Source organism: Furipterus horrens, unplaced genomic scaffold (genome assembly GCF_987537825.1).
Source record: "Furipterus horrens unplaced genomic scaffold, mFurHor1.1.pri manual_scaffold_4, whole genome shotgun sequence".
In the NCBI taxonomy this organism is placed as follows: domain Eukaryota; kingdom Metazoa; phylum Chordata; class Mammalia; order Chiroptera; family Furipteridae; genus Furipterus; species Furipterus horrens.
Genome location: NW_028327174.1, coordinates 12,135,679 through 12,153,880, shown reverse-complemented (window position 1 = coordinate 12,153,880; position 18,202 = coordinate 12,135,679). Strand labels below are relative to the sequence as shown.

Here is an 18,202-nt window from a genome sequence, read left to right as displayed (position 1 = left end):
CACTTGATTTTCACGAGGTGTAGATATTGTTCCATTTTATGGAGGAAAATGAAAGGGTGAGAAAGGTTAAATGCCTTGTCCTGGGAACCAGAGTCAACAGTAGATAGAAATAAATTCATTCACTCAAGTCAACAAACGTCCTTGCTCACAAGACTTGTGGAAATGATATATTGTATGTGAAATATTCAATAAGTGTCGCTAACATACAATTGTAATAGAGTGTATGAGAGAACCTGAGGATTAGCTCACGCGGTTGCGATCAGATGAGGTGAGGAAGGCCAAAGTGCTTTGTTACAGGTGATGTGCTATCCAGACAGACGGGGTTACTGTGCTTAGGGCCTAAAATGAGGGCTACCCCTAAGAATGCTGCAGGAGCTTCGAGGGAGAAGCAGTCAGTTTCCTTCCCGTCTGGACCCTGGCAGGCAGGAGAGAAGCCCTTGGGAGAGTGTCATGGGCTGCCTTAGAAGTCACGGGTGACTCAGCTAACAGGCGCGCGAGGCCGAGTGCGCAGCAACAGAGGCGGAGACCACCTCCTGCTCGATGGGCCCTGGGTGGGGGTGGGGCAGGTGAAGAGACCAGCCTTTGTGGAGTGGAGGGCTTAGTGTGACAGATAATTAATTCATTATTATCTTTCCATCCGAACCTGCTTTACTCTTGCCCCAACTTCCCAAGCACCAAATCTGGGAGCCAACTCAAATTTTTCCTCTCTCGCAACTCCTGTATTAGGGTCGGCTAAGCTACCATAACAAACAGATGCAAACGTGAGTGGAGTTCACACAACAGAAATCGATTTCATGCTTTCGAACAGTGCCGGCAGGGTATTCAGGGCAGGGAGGGGCTCTCTGTGACACAAGCATTAGGAGGCACATACTCCTTCAGTGTCAGGCTCCACCATACCCCAGGGCAGTGGTTCTCAGAGGGCGGCCCATGGGCCAGCAATCTCAGCATCTCCTGAGAACTTGTTAGAAATGCTCATTAATAGGTCCCATTGCGGACCTACTGAATCGGAAACTCTAGGGTGGGGCCCAGCAACGTGCTCCACAAGCCTCCAGGTGATTTGGATGCTTGCTATTTTGAAGACCTCTGCCATGGGGCTTTGTCAGGCCCTGGCCTGAAGGTGGCACACGTCACTTCCACTTGTATTCCATCACCCAGGACTGGTCACCTGGCCTCATGAAACTGCAAAGAGAGCCTGGGAGATGCAGGCTAGCATGTCCCCAGGTAGGGGTAGGGGATGGATGGGGAGGAGACAGCTGACATTCTCCACCTACCTCCCAAGTCCAACTGTTCTAATGCCCATCTGGAATGACCCATCCCTTCCCACCCAACTACTGCTGTCTGGCCCAGGCTGTCTCCATTGCTCACGGACATCTACAGTGACTCTCGGGCTGGTTATCTGCCTCCAGGGTCTAGTCTGTCCCCTTGCACACTGCCCACTGGGCTTCCTTTCCTGAAGCCCATGCCTCCTCCTGCGCTGGCGCACAGTTCACTGCTGCACACTGAAGCCTAAAGCACTCCTTGCCCTAGCTCATCACACACACACACACACACACACACACACACACACACACACACACACACACACACACACACACACACACACACACACACACACACACACACACACACACACACACACACACACACACACACACACACACACACACACACACACACACACACACACACCCCCGGGCCTGTCCTTCCATCCTATCTGAGAAAGTCCAGCTCATCTCCTTGGACATTTGTTTCCCTCACCCTCTGGGTTAGAATCTTCCTCCAGACCCTCATAGCACAGGCTTAGTTATATCCTAGTCTGCTTAGAATGGAACTGTTTTCTGAATAGACTGGGAGCCCAATTATATTTTTTAATGACCAGATAAATAGAAAGAGACTGCCCTATTTAGAATGCTGTCGTTTATCCATTCATTCACTCACACATCTACCCATTTATGCAATAAATATTTCTCTAGTGGCTTCTGTGTGCTAAACAGTTCAGAGCTGATGATGCAAACAAGAGACTCATGGTCCCTGCCCCCTGGCAGTTGATGGAGGTTAGGGCTCTGATGAGTTCCAGTATAACGTGATGAGAGCTAGGTTGGGAGAAAGGTCAGGGTGTTTGGGGAGCAACTTGTTTGGAGAGTCTGGGAAGGCTGAACAATGCGAGAGGTGTTCCAGGCAGAGGAAGTGAGTAGGACGAAGGCCTGGAGGCAGGAGAGAGCATGCCATTTTCAGGGAACTTGAAGTGTGTATTTCATCAGTTTTTTTATTAATTCCTTCCCTAAAGTTTCCTCTCTCTGCAGAACTGGAGCTACTCAGAGAGGAAAGGAGCAGATGCGAGGGGCCCATAAGGTGCCTGCCTCCTCAGTACTTTGCCAGGGGCAGAAACTTGCCAACAAACTCAGTGGCCCTTTGTCAGGAACTGCTAAGGAGCCTGGATTCTCCAAGAGTATTGAAAAGTAGGGTTGTCAGTAACTGGCATTAGATCGAGCTTTGATTTCACTTTGGGTGCACAGCTAGAAAGAGTTCTCCTCTTCTGTGGACATTTTGATTTGAACATCACCAAATTTTCTTTACATAGATGCACCTGAAATCATGTTTTGTTTTCTACTTGGAAGAGAAAGAACATGAGCCCCTCCCCCCCCCACCTCCCTCCCAGTTTCTCTCCATAGTAGGTTGTTGTAGTTCCTGCTTGGAGGGCTCAGGACGAAGAATTAATTATAGAGGACAACGTTGTTCACTGTAAATAAGAAAAGAAAGGAAACTGAAACACTGTTCACAGCTCTTCAGTTGCTCGGGGGGTCTTCCAAGACTAGAATTATTGGGCAGCCATCCCGAATCTCCAGCCTCACGCAGAAAAGAATGAGGGCAGTAAGAACAGCGAGCCACCGGCCTGAATCATCCCGCCTCAAATTCTGCCACTGCACACGCAAGTCAGGCAGCGAGAACATCCTTGCTAGTAAGATAAACAGGGAAATTATGCAAATCAAACAGTTCTGCATTATGAAGCAGAAACTATTTGAATGGCACCTTTCTTGCCACGTAGCAACATAACAAACAAAGGGACTCTAAGAAAACAAGGGGACTGGAGGAGCGTGAAGGAAAGGCTTCTAGGATCTCTTCATAATTCTCATCCAGCCTGTGAGTCAGCCGGCCCTTCACCGTAGCCACTCGGAGGCCTCGAGGCAAGGCAGGTGCGATAGTCAAAGCCACGGGAATAGCATAAACGTGTTCAGAGCTTTCTGTGCAATGTGTTCAAGAGTCATAAAAGTAGCTTCTTAGAAATACAAATGTGAACCAGGTTCTTTTCACATGACTGTAACCTTTGAAGATTTTGGCACATTCCAGCTTTGTTCTCAGATATCTCCAGGGGGCATTAAAAATGTCATCCTACATAAAATTATGTGTAATATTTTTGTCAAGTACACTTTTGAAATACTCCATCGCTAAATTAGACTGGATCTTGGCATGTATTGTGGGTCATGGTCTTGGAGGAAACTTAAATATAATTTCCTAACAACATGTATGGTTTTATAGATATTACACTATAAAGCACAAATTATTTATTTATGATATACACCTGAATAGCAGGAAATCTATTATGGTAGGCTTCTTAAATTGGGGAAGTTTTGTAATTTTTCATTAGCCCATTTTGTAAATTAGAAAGCAATTATAAACCGTATAAAATGCATTTACCATGTTTCTTTTTTAAAAAGGTTAACTCGGCATATGGGTTTCATGCCCAGTTAATTTTTATTCCCATCTTAAAATTATTGCTTGTTTATATACCATTACTTTCCAAAAAGGATTTGAAGTGGTTAACAAAAAAAAAAAAAAATGAAGCAAAACCAATTGTTTTAAAAGGACCAAAACCAGGAAGCAAGACATAAAGAAGTAGGTAAACTAAAACAAAATGAAACTCTTGGCTAACACCTCACATGAAATTTTATGTGATCTAATTATTCTGTTGGGTTTTTAACATGCTCTGAATGACATTGCTCAGATGATATACATACTATCAAGTTCAACTTATTGGGAGTCAAGACCAGTCAGTGTCTCACTTTTGATGGACACTTCCATTTTCAGCTATGAGAAAGAGAACCGTATTATGTCTGCTTGGTGAGCACAGAGGGAAAATTAATTCCTTGCTCAAAACCCTCTGGCATCCTTTTGATACAAGGTCTAGTAAATACAAAGTGGTCGAGATAAGGAGTGACGACTTACTAAGAATACAGCCCCTCTGCTTGTCTATTTCTATATCTAGGTCTGTAGCCACACCTATTTATAGTATTTCTAAATGTGTTTTCTTAAGACTGCATTTAGTAGTTGTATTTAAATAGGGGGAAAAAATGAAAGTAAAAGGACAGGAATGTTAGGCACTAAATATTGAACCTGATGTATGGCCAACTTAGATTGGGCATGTTCAAGGCTATGGCAATGCCATGGTGAGAGAACGGTTAAAGTCTTCCATCTCAACAGATTTCCACAAGTGGGTATCTGTGATGCCCACGCAGCATTCCCTCACTTATCGCAGGTGTTACGTTCCAGACCCCCCCGTGAAGTAGGAACCTTACATTTGTTCTACACTCTTAAACCTACGTCACTTTAACAACATACGTATACAGTACCGCAAAATCCCGCGATATAGCGAAAAATCCGTGATAAATAAGTAAATATAATATTTTTTAAAATCCCGCAATACAGTGAGGCCGCGATAAGTGAACCGCGATATAGCGAGGGACTGCTGTATATCGTTTTCTTTTCTTCCCCCTAACTTTGTAGGCTTGCCACTTCCCTCATGGCCCAGCAAAGTTCAGTAACCTTAACTTTCTTTTAAGAAAAACTGGCTCTCTTCCTCCTCAGGAGCATGGCAGGCGGTACCCAACTGACATGCCCACTTAACATGACATTGGACTGCAAGTCTTTAATGCCATTTAAAGCAAAATGTTAAGCTCCCACTCTGTCTGGCTCAGGCCACCAAAAGGTTCTAAGACCTTGTTTATGATGTCATTTTAAGTATTCCCTCCTTTAACAATGACAATAAAAGTTAACTATTAAACTCATGTTTTCACCTTCCCACCATGGGTTCCCTACAACACAAAACCAGCAAATTAAATCATTGAGATGCTAGGATGCCTAAAGAAATAAAGGCAAATTCCTCATAAATGGCCCTAACTATAGAACATCTGGCCTGCCCAGCTGCGTTTTCTCTGCCTCAGTTGAGGATGTAACAAAGATAACTGGGCCCTAGTCTTGCCAAATAACAAAAGGTCAGTTATTCCGAGAGCAGCTAAGCTGGCTGAGGCATGGTGGTCACTTCGGCCCTGCCTCTGAGCCCGCGATGACTCATCACAGAACTTCCGCCACAGGCAGTGAATCCCTCCTCCTCATCCCCGCTGCTTCCTTTTCTTTAAAGGAACGAAATCAGGAAATATAAGCTGGGATTGAGGAGAGATGGTTTATCTGCTCTCGACTTTCCACCGTCAGGGTCTCGGCTTGGTGTCGGGACCTCGGGATGCGCTCACGGATTCGTTCGTTCCATGTGTTCTGTGTCTGATCGGTGGCCCTGGGGGTGCAGAGGTGAGAAAAACAGGCACGGGTGCTGCTCTCATGACACTCACATCCCCGTGGGTAAGAGGATCAACACAGAAGTAGATCGCCAGGTAAATGTATACGGCAGCCCCTCTCTGTATCGTGGTTCACTTATTGCGGCCTCACTGTATCGCGGGATTTTTAAAAATATTGTATTTCATTATCGCGGATTGTTCACTATATCGCAGGATTTTGCGGTACTGTATACGTATGTTGTTAAAGTGACATAGGTTTAAGAGTGTAGAATAAATGTAAGGTTCCTACTTCGCGTGGGGTTCTGGAACGTAATACCCACGATAAGTGAGGGAATACTGTGATTCCAAGTGGTCATAACGAAAATAATAGTATGCTAGGAAGTGGTATAAAAGGGGGACCCACCTTAGATGGGGGTCAGGGAAGGCTTCTCTGAAGAGGTAACATTTATCTGGGACCAGAAGTGTCACAGGGGGTCAGGAACGTGTAGGTTGGGGAGAGGAAAAGAAGGTTTGGGGCGGTGGGGGACAGCGTGGGCTCAGGCCTGAGGCAGCGGGGAGCCTGGCAGCCTGCGGACTGACTAGAGCGCGCAGACAGGGGAGGCAGCGGCAGGAGAGGACACTGCCGGGGGAGGCAGGCAGGGCTGGACCAGGAATCAGCGTCTCTCTCTCTCTGGAACTGACTGATGTGCTGCCCCTGGTCAGTTCTGTTGATTAGATTTTGGCCATGGAACTATTGATCAAGTTTAACTCAGATGAGGTTTTCGGCTTCAGCAGGTAGTCTCCTTAAGCACGACTATCTTGAGGATAGATGACAGCCAATGGGACTTACTTATATATGTATCAGTCCTGAAAGTTACATAAAATGTTTATTTAGTATCAAGTATTGTTGAGCAACACAAAGAGAGCTCCCTGTGATGGGGGACAGGAGACAGTAACCACATGTGTGGCTCCTGAGCACTTGAAATGTGGCTAGTGCAGCTAAAAAACAAAACAAACAAAACCCTGAATTCTTTATTGCATTTCATTTTAAATTTAAATACCCACCTACGGCTAGTGGCTACCACTTAGGACAGAGAGCAGGTCTACATTCTGGACATATTAAATGAGCTTATTTCTCAGGAAGCTCCTAACAACAGGCTTAGGGTAGCTCCAAACCTGAGCAATATCTGGATGGTTCATAGAATCCTCGTGGGGAAAAGGTTCAAACTGTTTAGTTCAAGCTCTGAAGGAAGGGCATAGCCAGGAAGCCTGGGAAGTAGTTTGCATTTTCACATGTACGTACTAGTCTCCCAACTTCTGATTGTTAATGGCCCTCAACGTGCAGGTTGCATAACAGGAGGCAGTGGGTTAGGGAGCCTTGCCACTCGGTGTGGTCCACGGACCACAGCATCGTCATCACTTAGAAGCTTGTTATAAATGCAGACTCACGGGCTGGCCTCCCAACCTACTGAATCAGAATCTGCATTTGAACAAGAACTCCAGTGATTCAAATGCACATTCAGCTGTGAGAAGCAAGTGTTCTGGAAAGGCTTTGGAGCTGGGCAGGTCTGGGTTCAAATCCCAACTCTGCCACTTACCTGAGCAAATCTTGGGGCTCAATTTTCTCACCTAAAAGAGAAGGCAATGCTACTTACTTCAAAAAATTATTGTGAAGATTCAATGAGTCCGTGTATAAAAAGAAACTAGCATGAGGTCTGGCTTCTGTTGGATCATCAATCTCAATCAATCATTTATTCAACAAATTATTACTGACTGTCTAATCCAAGCCCCCTTCCTGTCCTATGTTTAAAACCCCTTCCAGCAGGGGCGGGGGAACCTTGGGAAAAGGGGAAAAGAATGTTTTGTTGGGGAGGGAAAGGAAAAAAATAAAATGTCCCTTTCTAGCAGTTTCAATACTGTAACATGGACAACTTTTCTCTAGAGGATTCTCAGAGCTCAGGGGCTCCCAGCACTGTCCTCAGATTTGCAAGTAGCGGGAGAAGGAAAGGGTGGGGAGAAGAGAAAGTTAGGCAATTCGACAAGTAGGAAAAGTTTGTTATGGTTTTACCAACAAATAAAAAGCAATTAGAGCTGTCTCAAAAATTAAGCACAAACTGTTAACTGCACAGATTTTCTTTCATTAGTTCCCTTCAAAAAGCAGCAGCAGTTCTCACTGGAGGTCCCGCTGGTCGGAAAGGGAATGCGAGGGGGCAGAAAGGGTTTCTCACCCAAGGCAGTAGGTGTTAATCTGCTTAAGCCTGCCTGAGTGGGTCTGTGAGCTTGCTGGCACATGGCCATTTAGGGGTTTTGTTTCCCAGACCACAGGAGCCCATTTTCCCCGGAGTTCCACTAGCTTTTTGTTTGATAACGTCTATTTCTAGCAGCATTTACTCCTTCGACAACAAATTCAATGGGACAGAAATTGACTGAACACCTACTATTTGGCAGACCCCTCTGTTGGGGATACAGAGATGAATAAGGAGCTCATGCAAAAGTGACTTCTGCTGCATTCTCTCAGGTGATGATGGCTCCTATCGCTGCATCGTCCTGCTGCGTGGAGGGGGAGGAATCCTTGGCTTCCTTAGCAGCCCCCTTTCAGTCCCCACTGACCTCGCTGTGCTCTTCTGAGGTTCCAGGGGCTTCCAGGGTTAATTACTTGCTGGCTGTGGCCGGTTCATTGTTCTCCCCACCCCATTCCAATTTTGCCTAATAAAGTTTAATATTTTTCTTTTCATGAAGGCAATACACATTCGTTATAGAAAAATACAGATAAGCAAAACAAAGAAGAAAAATTTAAACCGTCCTCAATTCCACCACCTAGAGATAACCTGTTTTAATAAAAAGGCTCCTTTCAGAATTATAACAGTAATTTCGTATTCAGTCCAAAATATAAGGCCACCACACAAAATCCAGTCACCTGGGACATGACCATTTGGGGGGTTTTCCTTACAGTCTTCTTGTGATTATTACAAATGACGCGGGGGGAGGGGGGTATGGTGTAAATGTGCAAACTAGGAAGAGGGGTGTTTAGCCATACTGGTGGGTAAGGACTCCAGTCAGTTTACAGAAAAACCTGTTTAGGACTTTGCTGTCGTTAGCTAAATTAGTGTCGCTATTCAAATATTTCTTCCCTGGTGAGAGACTCTGACCCAGGAAACTTGTCTTTCTTCCTTGGAATCTGAAATGGGAAATACAGAAATTTCTACTTTAAGTGAGTATGATATAAGAACACCATATTCATTATGAAGAGTGCTTGATGATCATTAAAAGCCTACCCTGTATTAGGCTTTTTGATGTATGCTATCTCCATTAATCCTCATAATAGTCCATCAAGGTAGAGATTATTATCCCTATTTTATAGATGATGAAAGTTTTAAGAGGCTTGCTCAGGAACTTACCTACAGCCCCTGGCAGAACTAGGACCCAGAGTGAAGAGACTTCAGGGCAGAGGAAGTGGAAAGAGTGTGGCGGACCCGGGCTCAGAGCCCCCACTGGGCCACCCACCCGCTCTGGGACCTCGGGCGAGTTGTTTAACGTGGACTTTGGTGTGATGCCAGTAGCCTGCAATTAGTATTGACATAAGGAACAGTCCTAAGAACCAAGACATGGAGCCCATTGTAAGGGTGTTGTTGAGGACCCTGCTGAACAGTTTACAGTTGCCCCTTTGTGAGGATGTCTGAAAAAACTTCCTGTTTGTTCTGAATTCCAAGGACAGCATACTCCTGAGCAATTTGTTTACTGTACTAGGACTCCTAACGTGTCAGGTTTCCCTTTTAGCAGTGGCTCCTGGAAAACTCTGAGCCCGTGTAAGGCTCACCGAGAAAGAATTTGGACCTTTCGGGTTTGCACGTTTCATCTCATTCCTGATTGCACGTTTTGCTCCAATTTTGTTTTAATTTCTTCTTTCACTACCTGGGGATAATGTTTGCTTCAAGAGTGTCTGTAATGCACTTAGCACAGTGCTGGGCCTATGTCAGATACTCAATAAATGGTGTCTCCTCTGCAAAAAAAAGACATTATTGGCATTCCAAAAGATTCTCCAATTTATAGGACGGTTCAATACAAAGTTCTTTTCATAATAAACACATGTATTTAAAATAGGATGCTATTCCCACTCCCCTGGACTGGGATTCCTTCCTGGGCCTCTGTCGGAGCTGGCACCATGCCGATCCACCAGCTCTCCTCTTCCTCCTGCTGTGTCGATGCAGCTGCTCCCGAGGGCTGTTTGCAAAGGGTCTGGGATGGAATGGACTGCATTTTTAAAATGAAAACCTTTTCTTTATCTTTCCAGAGGAATTTTAAGATAGAAATGATCTGCTGCAGAATATACAGGATTGGTGAATGAAGTTTTCTTCTTAAAACTGGCCTCCCTTATCCAATTCTTTAGTTTTTCATTTGCCTACAAGGCTACAAGGAGGGAGTTGAAATCTACTCCCTCTACCTTCTAAAATAGGTTTAATTATTTCCACTACATCAACATTCTAGAATTTATCAGAAATTAAGTTAATGAGTTTATTGTCAAGTTATCATGAGTTTATTAAATAACATAAGCGTATTTATTATTAGTGATTTCTTTAATTACCATTTTTAATTGTAACCATCTCATAAAATTCTCAAGCATTTTGAGTGTTTTTAATTTTGTCAATTTCTTTTCTCAGTCCCTAACGCCTTCAAGGTATCCAATTAAAAACTAAATTAGTGGTATTGATAATATGTATGGAATAGGTCATGGTTAAGGTCACTGTCCTATAATCTTCAAAAAGACCTGGGCAAGCGGAGCCCAATAATCTATTTATGTTTGCTTAAAGCAATTTGTTAGATCCTTAACACCTGTTGACTGTTAAGTTATTTTTCTGAGCTTGTCTGGGCTGCGTTGCCCCAAGCTTTCTTTTGTTTTCATGACTTCCCTACCTACCTCTTTCTTCCTAACTTTCCTTTCCCGTTTCTTCCTTTAAAAATTTTTATTGAAAGTCTTTTGGCCTCCAGGCTCTGTGCTAAACTCTGGGGACAAAAAAGACAAGGCCCCTATCCTCATGGAGTTTACAGTCTGGTGGGGGTGGGGACAGGCATTAATTAAATTACATTCATTAATGGATTAAGATTACAAATTGTGGTAGGCAACATCAAGAACTGTAGTGCAGTGTGGGATCTGACCCAGTCTGGGGTTAGGAGACAGTTTCTCTATATTGACATATGAAGAATGCGTGGGTACTAAGGGAAGTGTGAGGGTTCCAGGCAGCAGAAACGGTGTGTGCAAAGGCCCTGTGGTGCTGGGAATCATGGCGCTTTGGAAAGAAAGATATTATGGCTGAATCAGATATAACAAAAGCAGGGTGTAGGGGATGCTTCTGGTGAGGTCAGCAGGGCCAGAGACACATGATTTGTAAAGATTTTGGCTTTCAGCTTAAGAGCAATGGGAAACCCCTGAAGTGTTCTGAGGAAGAGCTGGAGGTGCGAGAGCTGTGCTAGTGACTGACGCATCTTCACTTGTCTCTGCAGGAGCGATGCAGTCATACACGTGGTCTCTAACATACACCGTGACAACGGCAGCGGGGTCCCCAGCTGAAAACTCCCAACAGCTCCCCTGTATGAGGAGTACTCATGTGCCTTCCTCCTCGGTCACACACAGGATACCAGTTTATCCTCACAGAGAGGACCACGGGTAGGTGACTTTCCTAGAACATGTTGCCTTACCTTTAAGTTTGATTGTAAAGAGCAGGGTTTAGCTGGCAGTTGTTTTTGCAAAGGACGGAAGAGGGCCGGTGTTTGCTGAGTTCTCACAGTGTGCTTGCTCAGCGCCACACCGTGTATGATTGTCTCGTGCAGCCCCCACCACGGCCAGGTGAGGCAGGTGTGAGTGACCCCACTTTATAGCTGAGGAAATTGAGACTTGGTTAATGAAGTTCAGTTCCCCTAAGTCACACAGCTGGTGAACGTGGGGTCCGGACGGGGCATCTGCCTGCCTGCAAAGCCTGTGTTCTTCCCTCTTTACTCAGCTGAAAACTCCCATGCAGCACTTCCCCTCGGTGGCTCTCTCTGCACTCTGTAGCCTCACACAGTTTCATGGTAGGTCCTGGTCTTTGAAGACGGCTTAGAGGAGGGCTTCCCCGCCTGAGAGCTGGAGGTCCCTGGAGGGCTGTCATTATGAGTGGGGTCCAGGGACCCCCTGTGGGTTTCAGTGGTGCTTTTTACCCTGAATAAATAAATCTTTCATTTTGCCTGTGGGATGAAGTGATGTCACTGTGATGAATAAATTTTACAAATCCATGTAAAAGTGTTACCTGAATCATAGTAGCTTTTTGCCATTACGCATTGTCTTTATCAAAAGATACTAATCTTACAATGTCTAATGTGCAGTGATCTGAAAAACGCTTATGATGTTTAATCTCAAGAAGGTGAGATTCTGCTGGGTGGGTGCAGTGAGCCTCACAAGCCAAGGTCCCACAGACCAACTACAGGGGACACAGGATGGGGAGGAGGAGGCGGCGGAAGAAGTCCCTTCCTCGTGGTGGCCCAGGATAACGTGGCAAGGAGGCGACCCTGAGGGTGGGCGCAGGCCTGAGTTATTTCCATCAGTCTAGGTGCCCCTGGCTGATCAGTAGTGCACCCGTTATTTTTTCAGGGGGCTCTTAGAGTATTTCCCCACACATTTAGAAGAGACTTTGGATATTACTTCAGAGAGCTTTTTGATTCTGCGGGAATGGCAGAACAGACACCCATGTCGTCATATGTCGGCAGCTTTGCTGTAGTTAAGAACAGTCATGATCATATCACGGTGTCCATAGGATTTTATTTTTTATAGAGTATCTTCATGTATGTGGGCCTCAGAATAAGCCTGTGCTGCAATCTTAGATGGGAGAAGCAAGGTTGCAAGTAGCCCAAGGTCCCACAGCTGGGAAGTGGCGGGGCCAGCCTTGGAGCTGGGCTCTCGGACACCCGGGTGGCCATACCGTGGTGTTTTCTCCCAGGAGAGAGCTCACGGGAGGGCACACGTCCTTCCCTGTCCTGGGGAAGCGGAGACCTGAACAAGACGAAAACGTAAACCGTAAATCCCAAAGTAACTTCTTTATTTTTCTCTTTGACTTCTGGCTATCATATGGGCCATTTAATACAACAGGAGTAGAGGTTTCCATCACTAATTATGTTTTGCTCAGGGCCAGCCTTTGTTCCCTGAGCTCGCCCAGTGGTGAGGGAGACGTGCCGAGGGGAGAAGGAAAATCAACCTGGGAGTTTAAACTTGCCACAACAAAGCCTCAGAGTAAAGATGTAAGACTCAGAAAAAACAAAAAACAAAAAACAAAAAAAAAAAGTGTGGGGGGGGGGAGAATAATAGGAGAAAAAAAGGACAAAAAGCGGATGAGGCTGACTTTTTTTAAAGATGTCAAACTGATTTGTTCTCCCTGCTACTACTCACCATATTCAATGTGCTTAATGTGTTTTAGCTACACGGGAAGCTATAACTATGGGAGCTATGGCAACCAGCACGCCCCGCCAATGCAGGGCCAGTACCCGGCCCTCCCTCACGAGGCAGCCCTCTCGGGACCGCTGCACTACGCCCCTTACCACAGGGGCTCTGCCCAGGTGAGTCGCCGGGCCTGCTCGCCTGCCCAGGCCGGGCCCCGTCAGTGTAACACACTCACTGAGCACCTTCCGTCCACTGTCTGTGCGGCCTGTGTGTCTCCGAGGAAAGGATGGTCTTGTCCTCGGTGTCGCTTGGGCCCTTCAGTGGCTGCCCACCGTGGGTGTCAACCACACGCATCCTTCACTTTCACGCATGTGGGTGCGAAACAGTTGTCTTTAGTTCCGCCCTCTCTTTGACCTCTCTGACCCCAGGATCCCGAATCAGCTGCGACGGCTGTTGCGCTTTTTCAGCAGCTCCCCGCAGCCTGGACCTCGGGTCTCCTTTCCCATCACCAGTCTTCTGGTTCAGACTCTCGGCGAGTCCTGCCAGGACTGTCATCGGACATCATTCCACGTGGTGTCTTGACCTCCCATGTGTGTTCCTTTCAGTCCAGCCCACACCCGCAATCTTCCCAGAAGAATCCTTCTGAAATGGACCCTTTATCAGATCCTTCTCGGGCCTCGCATTTCCTTTGGCTCCTCACTGTCTAACAAGCCACAGCGACCCTCTGTGGCCTGGGTGACTGGAACAGTGGTTGCCCCTGTGACACCAGTGTTGGGAACTTGGCTTGTCTTAGACACTTTCCTGTGCTCTGGCCCCAGGCACAGCTGGTCACCAATTCCTTTCAATTCTGCACCCTCAATGTCCCTGCACCCCCACTGCCCTTGCCTCAGCTCAGGTCTTCATCTACCCGGGGTGATGGCAAAAGTCTTCCCGTGGGTCTCTGTATCGCCAAACTTGTCCCATCCCTGCTCTCTCCCCTACACTGCAGCTAAAGGAATCTTTTGGGGAACCCAGCTGGTCACAATACTCTCTTCTGCATGTCATCACTTTCAGAGTCAAGTTCCATTCTTTAGCGTGTCTCTCTAGACTCATCACCATCGGGTCTCTGCCTGCCTACCTGGCTGACAAATGACACTACCCCTGTCTTTGCTCCAGCCACACGGGCCCACGTGCAGTCCCCCAGCTCTTCCCTGAGGTTGTTTCCTCTGGCTTGGATTCTCTTCCCCAGCCCCTTCTGCTTGGTATTCAGGACAAGCATCTCACAGTGTTTGGGGCACTTCCTGCCACTGCCCCCTTCCTTCCTCCAGGACTTGAGGAGGCCCCACTCCCCTGGACTCGCACAGCGCCCTGGCCTTTCCTGCACTGGTAACACTTCTCACACTGCTGCCATCGCTGGCCTTCCTGACTCCCACTGGAGGCCCCAAAGCTCCTGGAAGGCAAAAATTAAGTCTAGTACCCCCGGGTCATAGGACATGCCACCTATCAGAAAGAACAGTGTGTCACGTGCTGGGCACTTCACACATTGCCGTGGTAACCTTTGCAGAAAAGAAAGGGAGAGTCACTTGCCCGGGGATTTCAACCCAGGCCGTGTGGCCCGAACTCTCAGGCGCCACCCCTCTGTTGCCCCTCGTACACCAGCATTCTCCAAGTGCTTGTGGAACAGATGCGTGAACAGGAGGTGCGGTCAGCGTGGACAGCAGCGTGGTGTGCCAAGGACGCTCGCTGGGTCCTGGCGGTGTGGGAGCCACGGTGGGTTTGTGAGCCTGGGAGAGGCGAGGCGAGTGCTGTGCTTAAGAAAGAGAGCTCTGGCAGCACTCAGAGCGTGATCCAGAAAGGGGGCTGGTCGAGGCAGGGAGCTCTGCTCCCCAGGCCTGCAGCAGTGGGGAGCTAGGGTGGAGGCCACAATTACATCAGCAGTCGGCACACAGGCTTGCCTTGGAGGGAGGGCACCAAGGAGAACATATCTACCATACTCGGCACTCGGGGCAAACAGGCATCTGTTTTGATTTCCATCTGCAGTCCAAGGGGAGCCCTAGTATAATCCCCAGATAAGCCAAGAAGTTGATTCCACTAAATCACTACCTGGGGCATTCATTATAGAGTTCCAACTGCGTCACACGGAGATGCCAGCTCCTTAGGTACAGCTTCTCCTGGGAGCAGAGTCTGTGCTCCTCTCTGTGGCCCGTCCAGTGACTTAGAGCTGCTGCTGCTGCGGACTGGGTCACCCTTAACCCAGCATAAGCAGCTCATTCATTCATTCGTTCATTTGTTCATTCGTTCATTCCTCAAATGATTGTCAGGTGCCTACTATGTGGCAGGCACTGCTCCGGCCTCTGAGAATACAGTGGGGAATGAGACAGAGACATGCCTGCTTTGTAGGAGCTGACACCTTAGTGGGAGCCTAGTCTGAGTGGCAGTGCTGAGCTGAAGCCAACCCACCATGCCCCCACTCCAAGCGTCACCTTCCTCCTTTCCTCACCCCCTCGCCCCTCATGAGATTTCTGCAGCTGGTTTTCTGGGGGTGATATGTTTAAAGCCATTGCTGTAAGACAAAAGCCAGGGGCTCCTAAAGGCCCATGTGGTCCCTGGTGATCTGCACAGTGTGCTCTAGAAGCCACCAGAGCACCCGACAGAGCACTGTCATCTGGTCGTGGGCTTCATGGAAGGGCCGAAGGGCCGAGGACTAAATGAAAGCCCAGGGAGGAGCCCTTTGAACCCAGACTAGGATGGAGATCTTGGGAGAGTTGATAGGTCCTCGGCCAGCCTCTTCACCTCCATGTCCTGTGGCCCTTAGGCAGAAAGTCTTGGAGACCTCTGACCCCACCACACACTCACACTTTGCATTCCCCGGAGGAAGCTGGGCGGGGAGAAGCTAATTTTATCACACCTCTACCAGGGTGAGGAGTAGGGTCAGTGCTTCAGAGGAAGATACTGTCTAGAGACAAAGAATCTTATATTTTGTTTTTCATTAACATTTAGGCATCAAACAGTTCTAGGTACTTTCAAATACACTTAGTTCTCATAGCAATCTTGGGAAGAAGGCATTTTCCTCTAGGATTTTTTTTCCCTCTTTTTGTTTCCCCTCTTTTTTTTTCCTTTTATTTTTTCCCTCTAGTTTTTAAAGCTGAGGAGACGGCTTCAGAAAGTAATTGGCCCCAGGTCATGCATCCAGTAAATGGCCAGCAGACCCAAATGCAGATTCTCCAGCCCTCCACCCCAGGCCCCCCACACTGAACACTGCACTGGTGTGTGTTTTGGAGGGTGGAGGAGAATTCAGTTGTTACAGCCACTATTCTCAGTTGAGTTTCAGATTTCCAAAGAGAAGACTCACACACCCAAGATAACCTGACGTCTTCCTGGTACTTGGGCTTCAGGTTGAGCATCTAGGGGAAATCAGTGCAGGGCTAATTAGTTTTAGCTTTCCAGAGCAGAGGTCAAACTGTTCTAATCCTGAGTACTGGCTAGCATCCCTCATTATATCAGATTCACTGGTATATCAGTCTGAATTGAAGAAAAATTACAATTATGGAATATAGCTAAAGAATGCCATTGGGCATCAGCTCAAACTAAGTTCTGCAAGTATTGGCTTGGTCAAAAAGCTCATATGGTTTTTTCCATAAAATAATATATACGTTTTTTATTTTCACCGATAACTTATTGATTTGGATATTTTGAGTATGTCAACTATCTCCTGCTATTGGCTTCTAGTGCATAGAGGCCAGGGGGGCTGCTAAACACCTTCCAACGCATAAGACAGCCCCTCAGCAAAGAATTATTTGGGAAAAATGTCAATAGTACCAAGAAACTTCGCAAACCACTTTTGACACATTCGATCAGTCGCAGCACCTTCTCCATACACGGCACAAATCTTTTGCATTTCAGTTTCATTTTTACCTTCCTTGAAATAATAATAATACACCGAAAATGTTGCATATTTTCTACCTTTAAATTAAAATGGCTGCACAAAAATTCACCAATTTTGATAAGTCTTCTTTTAATGCACACTGATATGACAGTTGTCACAATACAATCTAACAAACTTGTCTCGAGTGAAGTTAAAGACAACTGAGCACTACAAGAGCCATTGTACAGAAAAAAACATAATGGACTTTTTGGCCAACCCGATACATTCCTGCCAGGTTTGCCTTACAGAACTGATACAACACACCTGTAAAGTGCAATGGTTGTATGCATCCCAGCCTTTATATGCTCAAAGTAATCAGTAGTCATTTGTTTTTTTGAAACAGAGTATGTGTGTGCCTTTGTTTATGCTGCTGATTTGCACAACACATGCTTTCTTCCTGGGTAATAGAAAGGTAAACCGCCTGCCCTGCTTGAATTCTCGTAATTTCTGAATGAGCGAATCCAGATGAATGAGGCTTCACAGTGAAGGTTGAAATTAGTTCAGAAAAACCCCCATTGCAGTGCTGCTGCCCTTGCTCATGTCCGAGTAAGTGAACAAGGGATTTTGTCAGCTGTACCTTCCCAGGCTCCCCTCCTCATGCCTGACCCAAAAGGGAAAACAAGCCCGACCCAGTACACGGCTACAAAATATTTCTGAGCCTCCTTCAGCACATGCTCACAGAACGTCCACCCTTTCTGCAGCCGTGACTGTAAGCTGGGGATATAAACTTGAGCTCAAAAGCCATTTGATCAACCAGAAGCTGTGAGACTGGAAATCCACTTGGAGGGGACTGCAGAGCTCATCCTTATTTCTCCCGCGGAGGGCCAGGCCCGCCTCGCCCACCCGCCAGTCACTCAGCTCGCACAGAACCACCTTCTCAACCCTAATCAGCCCAAGTTTGCTGAGGGGGCCCTGCTTTGGTGATAGCACCCTGTGCCAAAGGGCAGACAAGTCAGCCGCAGGGGTGTAGGACCTCTGACTGCAGAGCCAGGCTTCCTGGGCTCAAACCACTGCTCTGCCTCTGAGGAGCTCAGTGCCACAGTTTCCTCACCTGAAGACTGGGGATCATTGTAGCACCTCCTTCATAGGGGCGTTGTGAGGGCGAGTTAGTAAAGATTAGAACAGGGCCTGGTTTCTTGGTGAGCAACATTTGTATATATTATTATTATCCTTCGTCACACCCCAGTTTTACTTCCTGTGATTAATGTCTATCTCCCACACTATACTAGCTCTGTGCGGGCAGGAACCAGGTCCCTTTATGCTGCCCATTGTATTCCCAGACTCCAGCGTGGCTTTGCCCCTTAGTAGACATGCAGTAAATACTTGCCAGTGAAATGAATGAATGAA

The 18,202-nt window shown here is 46.8% G+C and overlaps 1 protein-coding gene across 1 annotated transcript in view; it reads left to right on the top strand.

Annotated features, from left to right (window-relative positions):
• RFX4 (regulatory factor X4) overlaps positions 1 to 18,202 on the top strand; it is a 133,706-nt gene that overhangs the window by 111,276 nt on the left and 4,228 nt on the right. The window contains exons 16-17 of the mRNA XM_090272568.1: positions 11,046 to 11,208; positions 12,989 to 13,127. Of these exons, the coding sequence (XP_090128694.1) occupies positions 11,046 to 11,208; positions 12,989 to 13,127 (302 nt within the window). The remainder of the gene's footprint in view (positions 1 to 11,045; positions 11,209 to 12,988; positions 13,128 to 18,202) is intronic.